The following is a 21,100-nucleotide window of genomic DNA, read 5'->3' as shown; positions in this document are numbered from 1 at the left end:
CGTAAAGACCTACTGGCGTAATGATGTAACCTGCAAAAGGAATAAATGAACCCACTCATACAATTTTATGCACTTGAGAAAGAGATGTTGGTGCACTGTATTGAGGATTCTGTTGGCAAAATCACAAGTTGAGTCCAGCTGTCAGTGTCAGGGATTATAGTCATAGACATGTCGATTATCTGCCTGTTAGTCACACAGGCATGGAACTCTGGAACATTGTCATTCCCAAGTTTTTTTTTAAATTCAGCTGTATCATGGTTACTAAATACTGTTTTGGTCATTCTGATTGACCAATCAGTTGGTTGTTGGTGGGGTTATAAATGTTTAACCTGTAGGAATAAACAATGAAATAAAAATGAACATGAAATGTGAGATGTGTTGTGGTTTGTTCCAGGGCCATCGCTAGTGGGGCGAAAGGTGGCAAAAGGTTCCCCACAGAATGCAATTTCAACTGAGGGGGACACCCCCCTACACCCCAAAACCTAACCTGCACCGGGGCCCCAGATACCCCAGCTACAGCCCTGGTTTGTTCACTGCAGCATCTGTTACATTAAAGACACAACTGGGACTGTAAGCAGCTTATCTATGCATTTACTCAATATCGCTACACATTCAGTTTTCAAGAAACATATGTTGTCAAGCAACCACACAAACTTCCATCATATCAGTGAATGTTTGACTCTTTAAATCCATGATTGAATACAATGCACGGTTTATCCATTTAAAAAGCTGACTGGGAATCTCCTTACCTGTATAGAGATTAAGTGGTTGTGAATCAGAGGTTGACTATGTTTATTGAGGAGCATAAAGATGTGGTACATGCTAAAGAAATTTCTCTGCAAGCTGAAACTTGTCATTTGAGGCTCTGGGGCACTAACAATCATCGTGCTCTGGTGCTTAGTAGAGTTGGCATTGCTTTCTTTTTTTTTTTTTAAATAAAAGGGCCCAGAGACAAGAGATATAATAACGCCTGGTCTGTGGTTTGTATGTGATAATCCATTGCAGTTGATAGGAGTTATTTTAGGGAATGTTTCCATGGTCATGGTTGGAGTCTGAGCTCAATATAACTACAGCTACTTGTTGAGCTGTGACCTGTTATTGTTGTGATATTTCTACACATCTTCAGTGACTATAAAATACAGTAACAAATCAATGAGTAGGGGTGAGCGGGGCACAACCTAACGCGGGGCGAGTTGTAACGCACTTGTTTTAAATACTTCCACACATGCTAGCATGACAAAACTTAGTTACTAGTTGCCATATCAACATTATATCTATATTTATATTCAGAAAAAATTGCGGCAAAATTAAAAAAATTTAGGAAGATATCACTGAACATTTATTTAACCATAGCAAAAGTAGATTTCTTAAGTTAATTTTTCATCTCTGTTTTTGTGTTTGTTTAAAATTAGACAAATCTGATATTATTTTAATCTTATATCTGTTATTTAACAATTGCGAAAGTTCTTTGATGCTTCGCTAACCAGCAGAAGACAGTAGCCGGGTTTAAATCCCAGTTGTGCAGGTGTGGCATGTTGTAATTGCGTTACAATGTGCCCTATTTAGAACCATGTTTTTCTATACTATACTTTTATACAATTCTATTGAGAAACCATGAGAAAAAGGTGAATAAAGACTGAGAGTCAATGTTCAGAAATGATTAATTTGTTGTCAAACTCAAAAATTTGTTTATTTTTAATTATTAAAAATGCCATTATATGAAAAACGTAATAATTGTATTTTATTGAGAAAATATTTTAGTTTGTCTTGTATATTTTTTTGATTATATCAGATTTATGGTCATCTGTCATATGGTACAATGTGCTCCTCACATGTTACAATGTAACCCACCTATGGGGCATGTTGTCACATTTCACTTTGAGAAAAGATTTCAAATCAAGAAAAAAGCATACACTGTATTAATGAAACAAAACCACATAATTGTACTAGACGTGTGAAATGAATGCGAGGAAACAATAAATACTCTGAACCAAAAGTAGGTCTTCGCAAACTGACAAAGTCAAAAAGCGTTAGGTTGTGCCCCGCTCTCTCCTTTTTCATAGACATAGGCCTATTACAACCCATGCAGCACAAACCAAAAGTCAAAGATGCTAAATATATATATATTTAGGCTAAAAGAGGAATGTTTCAAACAATCTTTCATAGTAATTTATGTAACTACAAATTACGTTTTCACATTATAAAGAAACAAACTCTGACAAACAGAAATCACATCTGCCTGAGTTGTTTCCGGATTTTGTTTTAAAAGCCTATAAACTGACGTTTATCCAACCGTGCCAAAAGGCAATCTGGCATTCTCAAAACGAGCCTCAACAGATTGAGCTCGAAAATTACCTATAGAAAATCCATTTTAAAAGGTTAATACCTCTGGAAGTCATTTTCTAATTTACACTCTGATAGGCTAAGCACATGCTTCAACTTATTTGAACTTTCTGTAAGGGTCACAATACAAGGACAATTAAGTAGCTACATGACCGAACTACAGCTACTTGAGCATTTACACGTTGAATTGGGCAACATTCCGTTTAAGAGGGGCGTGTTTACTAGTTTTTCATCGGAATGTAGGCACACACTGGGCTGAGCTTCAGGTGGACGCGGCGGCACGCAATGCTCATGAGCACATACTCATTCACATCAATACAAACTCTGACAAACGCTGGATCCTCGCAGACGCGCGCGGGCTGTTGGACGGTAACTCACTGCTACATTGTTATGCTTGATGCATATCTATGTGTTACTCTAACACAAGATGCTCTGTATAACCAAACTGCATGTGTACTGTAAACAAATATTTCAATATGATGTTTGCATCTGTTTAATAAGGCACAACAATTTCTGGCATTTCAACTGAGTTTCAACTATATTTTCTTTATCCGCCACGTTCGTGCAATTAATTTATTTAAAGGTTGTCACTACTTTTACTGATATAATAAGACAGCAATTAACGATTATGAATTATGATATTATAATGTTTTTTACTGTAGCTTAAAAAAATATATCCCCTTGAGTTATGAATTATGACTCATGTTTGTGCAAAGATCAAATTAGAACAAACGCAATATTATCTCTTCTCAGATGATATATATAGCGAGTGAAGGTGTGGATCTGAAAGGGAATGTGAAATCTACCGGAGGATCAAGTGTCCTGACCAAAGCGCCGTTATTTTCGTTCAAGGAAAACGGATGTGTGTGATTGAGAGGCTCAGGTAAAGTTCACCTGAAGACAGAAGATCTGAAGTCTGACGCTTATAACCTCGCTTTCTGCTTGTGAGGTCGGACTCTGGACACTGATATGAAACTGAAAGCCAGTCAGAGGTTTTCTCTATGAAACAGCACCTTGCAATCATGGAGACGCGAGAAGAACCTTAAATAATGCAAAAAAGCTGAGACGCTTTGAAGCAGCTTGATTTTCAGTTATTCGTTTGTGTTGAGGATTATGTAGGTTTCTGTAAACAGCTCATCCTCTTTGGGTTCTGCGTTTGAGAAAACTTCAGGAAAAGTACCCAGCAGAGGAAACGCTTGTGGAGCATGGATGCAATTAGGTTTCCCGACTTTTTTGATGAGAAAAACGATTGGGATCATACACCTCGTGGTCTTTACTTTATCAGATGAGCCCAGTTTTAGATCTCAAGAGGTTTTTAAAGCGTGACACCTGACGAAGACCTAAAATGCAGACGTCAAACAACAGGTATGTGGATCACATGCTCCTCTATGGAAAAACGTTGGCCTATATATTATTTCTCATTTTTATCATCTCAGACATCCTCATTTTCATTAACAGATGTGCTGTTTTATTTGTTGTAATTACTGAGCCAAATTTTTATTTCAGCCACAGATATTGAATTAACTTTGCTCATGTCCCCCCCACCCCCCCCCCCCCCACCCCCCCACATAATAAGTTTAACTGGAAAATCACTATATTGATTTATTTTGAATGTTTTTAATATTTTCAACAATAATATAGCTTTTCAGCACTACTGGCAATTTTAAATCTGCAACACCAGATCAAAATAATATAATTATAAACTTTTGCATTGCTGGTGGCTTGATGTAGTTTTAGGTTATTCATCTTGTTAGTAGAATTCTTGATTGTGCAGAAAAAAAATTCTTGAGTAAAATGGTCTATTCCAGCATCCAGGAAACAGCTGTTTAATCTAATCTTTAAGAGGAGAACAGTTTACTGTTCACATAAACTTGAGGTTCTTCGGCATGACCCATAAACAGATTTAAGACTCCAGTTATGTACAGATTTAGCGCTTTTGTGGTATTTCTGCCAGAAACCTAATGGTTGCAGAGACCCATTTAAGGTTTCTTTCATGTGGCTTCATATGATTTAACTGTGAACGATATACATACATTTAACATTTTAACCATTATTAATGTGAAATCACATTGTTTTTTTTAGCACATGGTCAATGGAGGCTCAGGTTTACGTTCTTACCTTCAGGCTATACAGCAATCAAAATGAACATCATTATTGTCTTTTAACTATAGACCCCTTGACCCTTGACCTTGACAATAAACTAAGCCCTAATATGCTGGACTGTTGAGTGCAGGTGGTGAATTTTAATTTGGATAATTATGATGCATTACTTACTGTCTGTATATCTTTTTTTATCTTGTTTATTCAGTGTCTGTGATTAGGAATGGACATGTAAGATGTATTTCATCATACTGTTTTTCTGAAACAGTTCTTCATAGGAGTGTATTGTTTATAATTGACCAGTGTCCACTCTAAGTTGTCATTAAAATAAACCTTTAGGTCCATAAGCACATGTCCACAGAAGATTAGGAAAAGGAAAATTGTTTGTACACAAATGTGTGCTGGAGAAATTAATATTGTGGGATGTTTACATCAGTTTCCCCCTGTAAACTCACATTTCAAAGTCATAGTCATTGCAACAATGCAAAGAAGACAGTTGGGCTTTAGCAAAGCTGTAAAGAGTTTCTGAGAAGCTGCTCTTTTGATGAGTCAATCGTTGTGTGGTCTCTCAGTATTATGACCTCATTGGTGGGAGTTAGACTCATCCGCTAAAAATGCACATAAACATGTTTTCTCAGTGGCGGTGATTTCTTAATGTATGGGACACAATGTCACTATTTGTTGTCATGAATCAAGAGTCTTTGATGTAGAGCAACAACACTTATACAGTAAGCCCTGAAGTCGCTGTCATTTTAAAGTCAAATGGCGTGGTTTGTTAGTGGATTTGGTGATTGATTTACATGATTTATTTTCTCTGTCTCTAGGAAACTGTCTCTGTGCCAGGCCCTCACCCTCATTACACTGCTGCTGTCTCCAGGTTGCCTGTCATCTATACCTGTAAGATAGTCCCTGTCCCATTATCCTTCAGTTTATAGAATGTTTGCAGAAGTTATTAGCTTATTAGCCAATTATATATTGTTTTTAAGGACCACCTTGAACAGTCAGTTGGGTATGCTCAGATTGGCAAGGCTCTCTGCCAAGGTTTTGCTCACTTTAACTAGAGTGTTGTCTTTCCCATTGATTGCCAAGAGCAGAGCTTAATCAGAGCAATCCAGGCAGGCTCACCTAGGGGGATTCAGAGACTGGGATGCCACCCTGTATTGTTTCCAAATTGCTGTTTACACACAATGCAAAATGTGCAGTTACAAAAACATGACATTTGGCTCATGCTCTCTTTTTAATCTTTAAAGAAATAGTTCACCAAAAAATGCTAAATTCTGTCATCATTTACTCACTCATCCTCATGCCATTACAAACCTGTAGGACTTTCATTAATCTTTGAAACACATATGAAGATATTTTGGTTACACTTTACTTTTAATGCATTATTTATGCCTAGTAATGCACCGTATAATGCATTGTATGGACTCATGAATAATTGTAACCACAGTTATTATACATCATAATGTAAGACTGGAACCATTCGAGACGCAAGTCTCACCTCAGAATCATCCTAATCTACATCTCTTTCCCTCTTCCCCCATTCCTCCTCTCTCTCATGCTGAGATCACCAAAATTCACCCAAGAATCTATATGGTATAATGTGAATAATTATCATACAGTATATGTTTGGTATCATTTGAAATGTCTCAGTGCGACTGGTACAAATGTCTCATTCCCAAAGAAGTAAACCAAAAGGAAATAAGGTATTTAAGAGTTTAGAGATATCTTGTTAACTGCTGTGGGTGTGCCCCCATGTAAATCAACTCCTGTCCCCAGTAAGTCTGCGACAGTGATTAATGCAAATTCCTACTGTGAACTCATGTTTACTTTTGAAAAGAGGTTTCTGCCTTGGTCTGAGTATTTAGGGAGATGCTGAAGAAGGCTCGTGGCGATTTGTAACTCAAATTAGCTCGTGATGCAGAGTGTATGCATTGTGTTAACGTGAATGTGACCGATCACAGGTATATAGCAATTACCTCTGTTTGGTGACAGTGAGGACGTGAGGACCTCTGAGTGACATAGTTTCCTAATCTGAACGAGTAAAAAGAATAATCAAACATTCACTCACATTTAATGATGCTCAGATATCATTAAAACCTTTTTCATTTATGGAGTCAGATGAAATAACGAGGTAATACATATGAGAAAATGTATTTAATTTCATCTTGTTGTGTTGCGTAAAAGGAAAGACAGTAACGCGCCTTAGCGGAAACCCCCATTTGGACCGATAAACGGGCTTACAATAATATACCTTTAGAAAGTATAATGCATTAAAACACGAGAAACAACTAATTTCAGATCTGTGAAGATTATAATGCATGTTAACTTCGGTTACAATTATTAATGAAAAGAGATAATGCATTATAACTAACATTATGCATACCTTTATAATGTATTATACATAAAGGCTTTAAGAAAATTTACGATATTTGTAATGAAACCTGAGAGATTTCTCCCTCTATTGAAAGTACATGCCAAACTTTGAAGTTTCAGAAATTTCAAAAAGACATCAAGGAAGCGCATTTGATCTTCCGATGATCCAGTTTGATGTGCACTGTCTATGTGCATTTATCAATGTTTATATATGAATAAAAGCCTAAATTAAATCTGTTCATCATATAATATGAATGTGTCTCTTCAGAATACGCGATTCATATTAATTACTTTTCCATGATAAGTATCAAAGTTTTGGTGGAATGGACTTTCAGTGGAGGGACAGAAATCTCTCAGGTTTCATTAAAAATATGAAAGTGAAAGTCTTATGGGTTTAGAACAGCATGAGGGTGAGCAACTCATGACAGAATTTTAACTTTTGGGTGAACTAACCCTTTAAGTTTCACTGGTAACTATTAGAAAATGTTTGCATGTACTACTCTGCCTTTGGTACCTTCTGGACCTCAACCAGTCATTTTCCCAGTTCCCCTCCCAAAGTATGAGATCCAAGCTAGATCATTTCCACCAGTCATTATCATCCTCATTCCACTGGAATGACTTTCACCATCTGTATTAAAAACACAAACAGGACCTATCGACAGAAAGCCAACAAGCTCATTTCAGAATTTTCTTTCCAAGAAACATACTTCAAAGTCAACATGTGTTTTTTTTAAATCTTGCCTTTTGGGGGGAAGCTGGTGTTCTGAAGGTGAAAGGTCGATTTTATTAATCCGCCTTGCCCACGGGCCCCATGGAAGACTGTCATCAACACTAATTTGAGTCTTTGCTACGGTAATGAGGGCAGTAACAGGTCATTCTGGTATTGAAGATGATGGACATCGGTAGTAAAGCGCTATTATGTCTGTGTGTGTTCAGTCATCTGTTATTTTAACCCTCACAGATAGACATCCTGACTCATTATCAGACTTTTATTCACCACAGGTCTTTAAACTAAATAAGGTCAGAAGATTTTGACCATATTCAATGATCTCCTGCCATGATACCCTTATTAGATGAGTCCAACCAAAACTCTCTTTTTTGTAATATTTCCATTGAAAGGGTTAATCCTTAGGAACCGGTACAAAGCTCTGCACCAAAAAGCAGTCATATGTGTGCCAGTAAAACATCCCTTTAGGGATCAAACTTTGGAATGCAAGTTCAGTGCTCTGTTTGTACTGTTAAATCATTTCATTTTGTTGCAACGTGTTTACACACCTCATGTGACTCTTGGTGTTGCTCAAATTAGATTTACGTGATACCATGGATGAATATTATTTTAGGAAGACAAACAGCTGCTGTGCATGAAGTTGTTTAACATGATAGAAGCAGAAAAGCATGCTCTACACACCTACATTACATTTACAAGAATATACACACACACCTTCAGGGGACGGTTAGGCCTTAAGCAACCTATGGAAACTCCTCACTCTTCACGGGCTGTTACTGCCTGTTTGCCTCGGATCAAAGCCAGCAGCGGATCTAAGAATGACAGAGTGATGTTATCCTTGAGGACTATTAGTGGTGGTCTGATAGGAATACCGCTTGTGTAATGGAGGCTGTGTGCAATAGAGCTAATGTGGCGTCCTCAGTCGCGCACCTGGGGAACACTCAAACACTTCCACAAATGTCAAGTGCAGTCTAGCATAACCGATGAACAGGAAATGTTTTGGTGGCCTCTTATATCATGTGTCCTGAGCACTAGTGAGCAATAATTTCGGCTGTAAGCAAAGGATACCTTCAGTTTAGTGCTTAAAGTGTCATGAAACCCCCTGTTTTTATCACTGGTTGTTCACACCACAGATTTAAAAAAGACTCAAGAAATGGGTGTGTTTGTAAAGCTGTGGAAAAGTGGAAGTGTAGAGGGTGGGAAGAGAAGAGAAAACAACCAATAAGACCAGTAATAGTATGAACAAATCAAACACATGAGCACTACAGTCTCTTAACAAATGGCACACATTCGTTTAACACAGAAATAATAAAGGCATAGTTACTTTCTTTGTCCATTCTTCTTTGAATTTTCGGTCTACATCATTGTCTTCTGTGTGTCAGAATAATCCATCGTGTCATCGCATTCATGATGTAAACTCGCGCTCAATCGGCCCAAATTCCGGCATCCGACCAGCGCGGAAGGTCGCTACGTGTTACTGTCTTTTCTCTTGGCAAAGTATTTTTTGATTAAATGCAATACATTTGAATATGTACTCTCTCGTTATTTCATCTGACTCCATAAATGAAAAGGTTTTAATGATATCTGTGCATCATTAAATGTGAGCGAATGTTTGACTATTCCTTTTAACTCTTTAATGAAAATAATGTAAAAGTCAGTTAGAATAATCAAATGTAGCAATTTATTATGTCAGGTAAATGTATCACGCCAATTTCATAATCAATTCAAAGATTATCGATAAAAAACATCAAATGCTCTGGAATAAAGAGAAGAGATGTGAACCCAACATTAAGAAATACATGAAGCTGAGAGTCTCACTCTCAGCCTCACGGGCTAATCTGAAATACAGAAAAGGCCCCGATCTTCTCGTTGCATTTCATTATACAGACAGAAACTTCTTTCACATGGAAACATCTGCTAACAATGGGAATTTACATTCAGAGTTGACACCTTTTGGGGGGTTGGAGACCATTTGTCTAGAGACCACCTTCCTTTGTGTGCCAGCTATCTCTAAACTCTTAAAAACCTTATTACCTTTTGTTTTACTTATTTGGAAATGAGACATTTGTACCAGTCGCACTGAGACATTTCAAATGATATCAAACATGTGTAATACTCGATGATAATTCACATCAAACCATATGTATTTTTGGGTAATTTTCATGTGGTCTCAGCATGATAGAGGGGGAGTGGGGAAGAGGGGGAGAGATGTATTCTGAGGTGAGACTTTGCGTCTCAAATGGTGAGTTCAAATGTTAATTTCCTTTGTTCTCTCCAGTCTCTCCAGTTTTTCCAGTCTTACATTGATCAGACGTACTGCTGTATAAGTGTTCTTATTTGCACATTTAGGCTATATATTTAAGTTGAAGAAGACTCGATGTATGCACAATCGTAGCATGTTCTCGCTACATCTGAAGCACGTACTTGCGCTAATTTACACAAAGGACAAATGATTTGCACACGTGTCCAGTGTAGACAGCCTCGCAGTTAATGTAGACATGTCACAATAACTGATTTTACCTTTTAAAGCACAATTGCTATGACAAATAAAGGACATAATATCATGTAGTATGAGCCTCAGCGTCACTGCATCTGTGCTGGGGTTTTGTGAGTGGATAATGCAAATAAAAATCTTCCAATGCTGAAAAATATATCTTTGCTTTTATTTTGGTTGCTCTAAGTTACTTTTACTATCAAAAATGATTAAGTCTGATTCATATGAAATATTATTTGTGTGACCAAGTTTTTAAAACCGATCTCTTTGGATGGAATGCAACAACCCGTCACATGGTTAAAAAGAACCCACCTATATTGTCACTACAAACAAAGAGTATCGTAATACATGTATTTAATTTTTTAAATATAAACGAAATGCCCCCCCCCCCCCCCCACACACACACGCACATACACTTTCCCCTTAATAACAAACATAATGAGTGCTATTGTCACTGTTGTGCTATTTTCATTGATGTGCAACCTGTACATATCTGTTAACTTATCAAATAATGTTTTAGGGTTTCATGACCCTTTAACATACATCAGATGGCCTAATAACTCAAATTTCTCTACAAATATATATATTTTACATACTGTTGTTCTAATGAGTGAGCTTGCTAAAAACACAAGTTAGTCGATCAAATCTGCCACCCCTGCTGTCTCTCTTTGTTGTTGTACTGCAACCTTTCACGCACTTTGTTGTTTGTATATTTGCAGTCATCCAGACGAGTAGAGATGGGACGTGAGGGGCCACAGATGCGTAGCCAAATGCATTTCATGAATGAGTGGGCCTCGTGGGGCGGTTGGTCTGTGTGTTCGCGCTCCTGTGGTGGAGGGGCCTCTGTCCGTTCACGCACCTGCATCACCAGGTTGATTCCATCACACCATCTTCTCTGCTGACAGATAATGATTATACGTGCGTTCCCTTTAAGGGTACTCCAGCGACAAGCTGTTGTTGCCCTAAATGTTCAATTTTAGAAAAAAAAAGTGAAGTGAAGAATGCAAGAACACATCCTGTGTGAATGGCCTTTTGGTGTTCTGCTTGATCATGCTCATGTAATTTGTTTATAACGTTAAATACACTAATTTGTTGCATCTGACATCTTTGTTATTTTTTCTCTCTCTAGAAATCTGGTTGGAGGGCCGTGCCCAGGGGACACCAGGCAATACAAGATTTGTAACACAAAGGTGCAGTAAATTCTTTACAGTTTGAACAGAAAGTCTAAATATTCAGTCACACCTTATCCTCAGTGCATAATATCGATAGCATTTGATTTTGCCAAGTAAGACATGTTCCTGGATCAACATATTTTGTTGATCCTGGAATAACATTCCTGCCTCAAAATTTAGTCCTAACCCTATCCCTACCCCTAAACCTAACCCTACCCAAACTTTTCCCTAAAATCAGAGGGAAATGATAGGTGAATAACACTGATGTTGAAGCACCTCACCCTGGTTTTAAGCCTAAACTTGACATAAACTGTAAACTTGTTCCTCGAATCTGATTGGTTGATTGGAAAGTTGTTCCAGGATCAACAAAGATGTTGATCCAGGAACATGTGGTACTTGGTGAAATCACGTTCACCTTATGGGTCATTAGTTAAGTAATTCTACAGTGTATTCTACTGTATTTATTGCTTGGACAAAGAGGTCGTCTGGCCTCAAACATACCAGATTTCGAATGGATGGTTTTCAATTTCATAACTTCACTTCATTATTATATATCACTTACTACATAAGTGTGTTGATGCACGTTAAAGTTCCCCTATTTTGCTTTTTCGAATATTACCTTTCATGCAGTGTGTAATATAGCTGTTTGTGAATGTAAAAGGTCTGTAAAAGTTTTAAAGCTCAAAGTGCAGGACAAATAAAGTTATTGTCTCCTAAAAGAAACAATCGATTCTGAACTGCCTGAAACAAGTCATTTCGAGCAATTGCAGTTAACACTTCCTGTTACTAACTAACAATGTAACAAATTTGCATAGTGGCAGCTATGGTCTTCATTGCAAACGTCTACTTTGATCCACCATCAAACACTGCATTTATAGGCCTGGAAGAGTTTGGTCCGTGTTGTCAACATGTCGAGGAGATGCTATATTTAGCGCTGCAAATCTAGTTTGCGTGCACTTCAAAAGGATGAGGACTCGCCATGGAATTGATACAGAAAAACAGACTGACCAAACAATGCAGAGAAAGCTCGTGGAAAGGAGGGGTTTAGAGAGACACAAACCATTTTCAGACTCTTTGAGAACTGAAGTGATGTGCAATGTATGTTATGAGAAACGTAAAGTGTTTTTTTTTTTTACCTTGAATGAACACCAAAACAAAATTAGGAACTTTCAAAATCGCATAATTAGGGCACTTTAACATTATAACATACCACCAAAAAGTTAAAAAAAAAAAAAAAAAGGCCACAAAAACCAAACAGAATTTGTAAATGCAAATTGCTTATTTTAAAATGAAATTTAATTCAAGATGCTATATTTACTGTCAGGCAAACCGAAGTTCCATGAAGTCTTGTGTATGTAAATGTATAGATTATGCAAAGACATAATGGCAAATGGAAAAGAGCGGTTTTCATATAAAGTCCCTGTAGTCAATAATTTTATCCCTTAAAACTCCCCTTTCATCACCAAAATTACATATTTAAACATTTTTTTTCCCTTGAAAAAAGTGTCATGCCTTAAAATAGCTTGAATGTAACTACACCCTTGCCTCATTTAGTATACGCAGTTCAACTAATATATTAGCCCCGCCTCCACTCACTCACACCAGCTCAGAGATCCACTCATTGATGATCACACGTTAACGTGATTGGGTACAAGGTAGTTAGTGACGTCTTTACAGTTTTAAGGGTAAAATACTCAGCAATGGTGTTGACTTATGCATTTGCACATGGTTTGTCTTAAAGCATATTAAAAAACACCACATAGACATATAAACAACATTAAAAGCTTGATTTTCACCACAGGGGGACTTTAAAACCCCCTATTTTAGTACATTTGATGATTATCAGATGAGTAAGCGGCCCTTCATTGTTATCTGCGATGCATTGAGGTGTGTTAGCGTTTACTCTACAAATACAATATGGTGATATGTTCCCGACTACCTCTGAATGTGGTTTAACTGAAATGATTTGTACCCCATTTACCCACTTGTGATCCCATCACCCAGGACAGATGTTAATACCAGGTTTAAATGGGGTCATTGTGTCAGCACACAGATGCATGTGTTGTGTTTATCCTGAGTCCTCCAAAGCTGTTCAAATGATTTAGAAAGTGTTAATGAATCAGAGCTTTAGGAGCTTTAGATGTGCGTGTTTTCTCTCCTGAGCTTTGCGTCTGTAACATCAGGAGTGTCCTGCTGACTCTATGGACTTCAGAGAACTGCAGTGTAAAGCTTTCAATGACAGACCCCTGGTCGCTGGCAGCAGTTACCATTGGACTACCTTTCATGGAGGTCAGTGAAGCATGACTCTCCTCTTTGAAGCATGTGTTGTGTTACTGTGTGGATTTCTCCTTCTGCTACGTGCTTATACTGACTGAAACCTGATTTAAACCTTGCTTTCAGGCTCCAGCCCATGTGAGCTCAGCTGCCTGGCTATTGGACACAACTTCTATTACAACTTTGGACGGGTGCTTGATGGCACACCATGCCAATCAGATCAGGGGACAGTCTGTGTGAATGGAAAGTGTCTAGTGAGTAGCTGTTTCTTAAGTTTCATAATAGCTAATAATCACAAAATGTACACCCTCACCGAAAATGTGCAGGTTTTGCTTTAAAGAGACTAGAGTTAGAACTAGGAGAGAGAGACTATAGAACTAGGAGTGCCACTTATAAAAAGAAGGAACAATTTATCAATGAATTATTAAATAACTCAAACATAAAAAAGTAAATATATAATACATTTTTAAAGACAAATAAATAGACATATTTAAAAAAAAAAAAAAAAAAGAAATATAACAATAAAATCATTAAATTGACTAATAGATATATTTAACAGTCCCTTTTCATTCAGTTTTAAATGAAAATCATTCAGGTTTATTCTGTCATATTGTAAAACAATTTTTTGAGTTGACTAAAACCAGTTTATTCAGAAGTCTCAACATAAAGCATCTTTTTAAGTTACCTTATAAAACATTTTTACAGTGCTTTTGTCCTGTTCACACACTTCTAATCATGTTTTGACTTGTATTGATTCAAGTATCAGGGTATTTTGGACACTGGTAACCTTGTTACCGTACTTTTCACTACCATATGTAAATGTATTCATTACCATTATATATATCATAGTATTATTATCTGATACCATCAAAGTATCACGGTTTCACCACAGGGTGTGTGTGTGTGTGTGTGTGTGTGTGTGTGTGTGTGTGTGTGTGTGTGTAGTCCTAAAGTCATGCTGGTGTGAATTTGGTTTTCATCACATGAGGACTGGAAAAGAGAAGCACATGCATAGTGGGGCCCAATCATTAGCAACATGTGGCAGATTGAATCCATATGTGTGAAGCACACCTTGTGTGTGTGTGTGTGTGTGTGGTTGCACCTCTGTGAGGCCCCCTCAATCATGGGAATGTGCCATTGAGAATCATTATTTTATAAACTACTGAGATTAAGAAAGGATGGGCAGAGAAAGGCAAAGAAAGATAAGATAAGGAGAGACAGAACAGGAGGTCACGCATTAGGAGGAGGGTTGCACCTGCGTGGAATGGAGTGCATGACGGGTCTAAAAAGAAAGAGGGGCTTAATTATATCCTGCAGGAGTTGCTGAGGACAGTGTAGTCCTTCTACCTCTGATGTCTCCTCCTCCACCCCTGCTCTCAGGAGCTTAAGCCAAACTTCTGCCTGAATGCTCTTGATCCCTGCCTGGGCCTCATGATCCTACTCTTGTTTGTGTGTGGTGGCTCAGAGAGAGATCTCTGTCATTCTGCTGCCCATCTGTTTTCACCTGCCTCTGTTTGGACCTGTGGACCTACACACACACACACACACACACACACACCTTTCAGGACGGTGCAGCTTTACTTAAGGTTATCTCCCATTAAAACCAAACCTGAACACGTTTTCAAAGAATTCAACCCACATCAATTTGAACTTGTTTTTCTTTTTCTTTATTTGATCTCCGTATTGAAGAGTAGATTGATTTTGGATTACTTATTGTTTTAGTTGATGAAAGTTGATATCAGAAATAACACATATTTATTTATAATACAAATAGTATTCTGCATTCTGACTTGCTCTGTTGTTTCTACATAAAAAAACATTCAAAAGTTTGGGGTCGAAAAGATTCATGTTTTTGAAAGAAGACTCTTATGCTCATCAAGGCAGCATTTTTTTAATCAAAAATACAGTAAAACAGTAATATTGTGTAATATTAGTAAATCATTTTTATATTTTAATATACAGTATATTAAAAATTTAATATACTCTTGTGATTTCAAAGCTGATTTTCAGCATCATTACTCCAGACTTAAGTGTCACATGATCCTTAGAAATCATTCTAATATGCTGACTTAGTGCACAAGAAACATTTCTTATTATCAGTGTTGAAAACAGTTGTGCTGCTTGATGTTTTTGTGGAAACAAATCGTGATACATGTATTTCAGGATTCCCTGATGAATAAAAAAAAAAAAAAATTCAAGAGAACAGCATTTATTTAAAATAGAAGTCATTTGTAAAATGATAAAGGTCTTTACTTTTCATCACTTGTATACTTTTTCGTCACTTTTCATCAACTTAATTGCGTTCTTACTGAACAAAAGTATTCATTTCTTTAAAAAATCTTACCAAAACCAAATTTTTAAACTGTAGCCTACTGTACATTTTCCAAAACAATAATTAGACATTTAATAGCTGTAAATGACAATAAACACAAAAACAAAACCACAAGTAAAAGCAGCAAACGATAATCTGCAATCTGCATTATGTATGCTTCAGTGCATGCTGGGAATTGAAGTAGGATTACAGCATGAGAGTGTTCAATTCATTACGCTTAATCCAACCACTCTTATGAGTAAAGAAATCAAGTTGAAACTCTGAAAACTCATAAAATCAATACACATGGCAGAAAATATTGTGCAGAGATGAACTGATGAAAACAAACATGGTGCTATTAAAATGATGGAATGCATTTATTTTGAGGATCTTTAATCTTGGATGCTTCTCTCTTTAGTAGTGTCTAAATTTATTTCTTGGAAAATCTCCAAGATTCTGTAGGCCATGAGCTGTTCCAGTTTTTATCAGGAGTGTTGTGGGATCAGCTTGTACTGGTGAAACAGAATGTGACGGTGCTTGATATTTTGGCTTCTAATCGCAGGGTTTGTGTGTGTGTGTGTGTGTGTGTGTGTGCGCAGAAGCCAGGATGTGACTTGATCTTTGGATCACAGCAGCAGGAGGACGCCTGCATGGTGTGTGGAGGCCACAACTCAACCTGCCTTCATCACAGAAGTGTTTATCAAAGCAACGGGCAGAACAATGGTCAGCTATGAATCCAAATACACTCACTGACTCAACAGAAATCAATAGTTTTATTTCAACATTAATATAAGAGATGTGAATAACTTTTACTATTCACATGATCCTTCAGAAATCATTCTAATATGCTGATTTGCTGCTCAAGAAAAGTGTTTTACTATTATCAATGTTAAAAACAGTTGTGCTGCTGCTTAATATTTTTTTGTGGAAATTGTGATACATTTCTTTCAGGATTCTTTGATGAATAGAAAGTTTAAAAGAGAGAAAGTTTTTTCTGTAACAATGTAAATTTCTTTACTGTCCCTTTTGGTCAATTTAATCCATTCTTTAAAAAACATCGTACTGACCTCAAACTTTTGAAAGGTAGATTAAGTGGTTTCTTGCAGACAGTGACCTCTCTTTCTCTTCTTTATCTTGTCGTTTCTCTCTCCCATACACATATCTACACTCTTAGAGCACTGACACCTCTGCCTTTGAACTTCTCCGCATGAAACAGAACCTCTTTTAAAAGCGTCCTTCACGCTGGCCGACTGAAAATACAGAGCGTTTACATCGGGGGAAAACAAAGTCATAATACTGTCATTGTTTGGCTATCCGAATACCACTCCGTTTCCCCCTCTCTTGCATGTGGATTTCCAAGAGTAGTATAACAGATTCGAGGTTGCCAGCACAACGCTCTGTAAAGAGGGTCAAAAGTCAAAGGAGAAAGGAAAAGTTCAGCCTGGGTCGTAATTCTGGAGTTCAGTGCCTTCCAGCTAGATCAAGTCTAGCGGCTGAAGCAAGACACAGCGTGGAAACATGTAGTCTTGTTACGTGCAGGATTGCGCACCTGTTGGAAATAACTCTGGGGGTTTGTTGTTGGTTTTTTTCAAATGGGCTGAGGCGCATTACTCTCTCATCTGTGTTTCCCTGCAGGACTGTTTGGGTATAGTGAGGTCACTATGATCCCGGCCGGAGCCACACACATCAGAGTGACTGATAACAGCAGAAACTATCTAGGTTAGAGAACAGCCTTGCATGTGATCTCTCCACCGGAGGCTCAACATGTGTTTCTCAAAGCAAAAGTTAAAAAAAGGTGCACAGTGTGAGATAGATCTGTAGATGATTGCAGACAAAAGCATTTACTTCGCATTTATTAGCGCAATAAAATAGGCCTAATGCATTGGATAACTTGCAGTAATTCTTCACAATTTAACAAAACAGTTTGTGCACTGTATGAGAAAATTACAATTATGCTGTGTAGTCCAATGTTTTTTAGGAAAAAATCACCTTTTTTCATTTTTTTTAAAAAGCACTCCAGAATGGGCGCTCTCAGTTTGTGATCAATGGGCACTGGAAGATCAATATTCCTGGAGAGTATAACGTTGCAGGAACCAAACTGCTGTATCGCCGCTCTGCCGATACCTGGGAGAGTTTTGAAGTTCCAGGACCTACTCAGGAGGACCTGCACATCATGGTGAGCTTCAGTTCACGATTCTTAATGCCTAGCAGCCCATTTGTGTTCATTGGTACTGATTTGATTGTAGGTCTTGTCAACTGATAAGAACTCTGGGATAGAATATGAGTACTGGCTCCCTCCAGACCGATATGCCCTGTACCACGGGAGAAGTCAACTCCGGCATCCTCACCACACTGCAAACCACTTGCCATTTGAACCTCCAACCACTATGACTACCACAACCACAACCACTACTACAACACATCCAACCACAAAACCTCTTTTCTGGGGTAAAAACCTTTCATTCCTGGACTAAAGCTTTTAGTTTTTAGAAGCATTATCTGTGCTGTGAATAGATCTTGAGATAAAGCTATAAATTGAATGTCAGTACTACATGTGGTGGTTAGTATTTGGGAGAAATGTCCCATTTGCTTAAAGTATAATGTTAGGAGCCTTTTGTAAATACAACTGTGATTTACGAGGTCATGATCCCAGGTCCCGCTGCTCGCTGGCCCCTTCAGCCCCCCTATCAACAGCAGCCAGTCCCACGTTTGGAAAGAGATGAAAACCGCAGGAACCGACTGCCTGAAATACATCGTAGAGGTCAGAACTTTATCATTGCCATTAGTGTTGTCACGACACCAACATTTTTGTAGTCCGTACCGATACCAGTACAATTTCACAGAACTCTGTTCCAATTTTGGTACTACTATTGGAACTATTTAACTATTTTGAAATAAAAATAAATAAATTAGTTGATTATTATTAATAATAATAAGAATAATTAAATAATACATCAAATATTTTTATATTAGTTAAACATTGCTCAAGTAAAATGGTCGAGATTTGAGCAATGTTATTAAAATGAAGAACAAAGAAATAATTACACTTTACATTGAACGTAGATTTTTTTCATCGCAATTCTGAATTCAATCCCGCAATTCCATACGGTTGTTTTTCCCAAAACTTTGCAGTGCGTAGCAGCATGAAAAATAACTATTCAATTATTCAATAACAAATTCAAATTGTAAATGGGTTATATAAAGAAAGCGAGGAAAGAGCGCTCCCTTGTATAATCACTAAAGCTGTCCATCAATCACTTTAGTCAAAGACTTTATATACAGTGCCTTGCGAAAGTATTCGGCCCCCTTGAACTTTTTGACCTTTTGCCACATTTCAGGCTTCAAACATAAAGATATAAAACTGTAATTTTTTGTGAAGAATCAACAACAAGTGGGACACAATCATGAAGTGGAACGAAATTTATTGGATATTTCAAACTTTTTTAACAAATAAAAAACTGAAAAATTGGGCATGCAAAATTATTCGGCCCCTTTACTTTCAGTGCAGCAAACTCTCTCCAGAAGTTCAGTGAGGATCTCTGAATGATCCAATGTTGACCTAAATGACTAATGATGATAAATAGAATCCACCTGTGTGTAATCAAGTCTCCGTATAAATGCACCTGCTCTGTGATAGTCTCAGAGGTCCGTTTAAAGCACAGAGAGCATCATGAAGAACAAGGAACACACCAGGCAGGTCCGAGATACTGTTGTGGAGAAGTTTAAAGCCGGATTTGGATACAGAAAGATTTCCCAAGCTTTAAACATCCCAAGGAGCACTGTGCAAGCGATAATATTGAAATGGAAGGAGTATCAGACCACTGCAAATCTACCAAGACCCGGCCATCCTTCTAAACTTTCAGCTCATACAAGGAGAAAACTGATCAGAGATGAAGCCAAGAGGCCCATGATCACTCTGGATGAACTGCAGAGATCTACAGCTGAGGTGGGAGACTCTGTCCATAGGACAACAATCAGTCGTATACTGCACAAATCTGGCCTTTATGGAAGAGTGGCAAGAAGAAAGCCATTTCTTAAAGATATCCATAAAAAGTGTCGTTTAAAGTTTGCCACAAGCCACCTGGGAGACACACCAAACATGTGGAAGAAGGTGCTCTGGTCAGATGAAACCAAAATCGAACTTTTTGGCAACAATGCAAAACGTTATGTTTGGCGTAAAAGCAACACAGCTCATCACCCTGAACACACCATCCCCACTGTCAAACATGGTGGTGGCAGCATCATGATTTGGGCCTGCTTTTCTTCAGCAGGGACAGGGAAGATGGTTAAAATTGATGGGAAGATGGATGGAGCCAAATACAGGACCATTCTGGAAGAAAACCTGATGGAGTCTGCAAAAGACCTGAGACTGGGACGGAGATTTGTCTTCCAACAAGACAATGATCCAAAACATAAAGCAAAATCTACAATGGAATGGTTCACAAATAAACATATCCAGGTGTTAGAATGGCCAAGTCAAAGTCCAGACCTGAATCCAATCGAGAATCTGTGGAAAGAACTGAAAACTGCTGTTCACAAACGCTCTCCATCCAACCTCACTGAGCTCGAGCTGTTTTGCAAGGAGGAATGGGCAAAAATTTCAGTCTCTCAATGTGCAAAACTGATAGAGACATACCCCAAGCGACTTACAGCTGTAATCGCAGCAAAAGGTGGCGCTACAAAGTATTAACTTAAGGGGGCCGAATAATTTTGCACGCCCAATTTTTCAGTTTTTTATTTGTTAAAAAAGTTTGAAATATCCAATAAATTTCGTTCCACTTCATGATTGTGTCCCACTTGTTGTTGATTCTTCACAAAAAATTACAGTTTTATATCTTTATGTTTGAAGCCTGAAATGTGGCAAAAGGTCGAAAAGTTCAAGGGGGCCGAATACTTTCGCAAGGCACTGTATACAGAAAGATGGTTCACTCCTATTACTTATGAATGGGAGAATCTGCAACGTGCAATATGGTGGTCCAACCTTCTAAAGAAAAGAGCCAATCTCCGATTGGTAAAGTCATCACGTCACTGCAGCTGCCGTTTTTTTTTGTCATGATTCGAGATATAGTAATTTATGCGTATTTGGCGTGCTGTCCGGGGGAGGGCTCAGAACTCGGAATTTGGCCCGAACCCAGAGTGCTCCCCCCTTTTGACCGGGATAGAAAACCAGCCAAGAGTAATGTGATGGGGTTGGTGGAGGGGTGCTGTGAAACTGTCACGGGACAGAGATGAGTGAAGGCTATATTTATACCGGCTTCCTCTTGTGCTGATTGGTTGATTACCTGAACGTGCTCCTCCCGAAC

At 38.0% G+C, this 21,100-nt stretch overlaps 1 protein-coding gene across 1 annotated transcript in view; it reads left to right on the top strand.

Moving 5' to 3' along the window:
* Nucleotides 1-2,588: 2,588 nt before the first annotated feature.
* The window catches only part of adamtsl5 (ADAMTS like 5), a 19,892-nt gene continuing 1,380 nt past the window's right edge, over nucleotides 2,589-21,100 (top strand). Inside the window, exons 1-12 of the mRNA XM_079865108.1 lie at nucleotides 2,589-2,712; nucleotides 3,097-3,708; nucleotides 5,268-5,340; nucleotides 10,760-10,911; nucleotides 11,170-11,230; nucleotides 13,396-13,501; nucleotides 13,613-13,740; nucleotides 16,397-16,520; nucleotides 17,433-17,516; nucleotides 17,810-17,973; nucleotides 18,044-18,245; nucleotides 18,451-18,558. Of these exons, the coding sequence (XP_079721234.1) occupies nucleotides 3,689-3,708; nucleotides 5,268-5,340; nucleotides 10,760-10,911; nucleotides 11,170-11,230; nucleotides 13,396-13,501; nucleotides 13,613-13,740; nucleotides 16,397-16,520; nucleotides 17,433-17,516; nucleotides 17,810-17,973; nucleotides 18,044-18,245; nucleotides 18,451-18,558 (1,222 nt within the window). The 5' untranslated portion in view covers nucleotides 2,589-2,712; nucleotides 3,097-3,688. The remainder of the gene's footprint in view (nucleotides 2,713-3,096; nucleotides 3,709-5,267; nucleotides 5,341-10,759; nucleotides 10,912-11,169; nucleotides 11,231-13,395; nucleotides 13,502-13,612; nucleotides 13,741-16,396; nucleotides 16,521-17,432; nucleotides 17,517-17,809; nucleotides 17,974-18,043; nucleotides 18,246-18,450; nucleotides 18,559-21,100) is intronic.

This window comes from Squalius cephalus (genome assembly GCF_949319135.1).
Source record: "Squalius cephalus genome assembly, chromosome: 3".
Taxonomy (NCBI): domain Eukaryota; kingdom Metazoa; phylum Chordata; class Actinopteri; order Cypriniformes; family Leuciscidae; genus Squalius; species Squalius cephalus.
The sequence above is the reverse complement of the archived record's forward strand: the minus strand, read 5'-3'. Positions and strand labels throughout refer to the sequence as shown.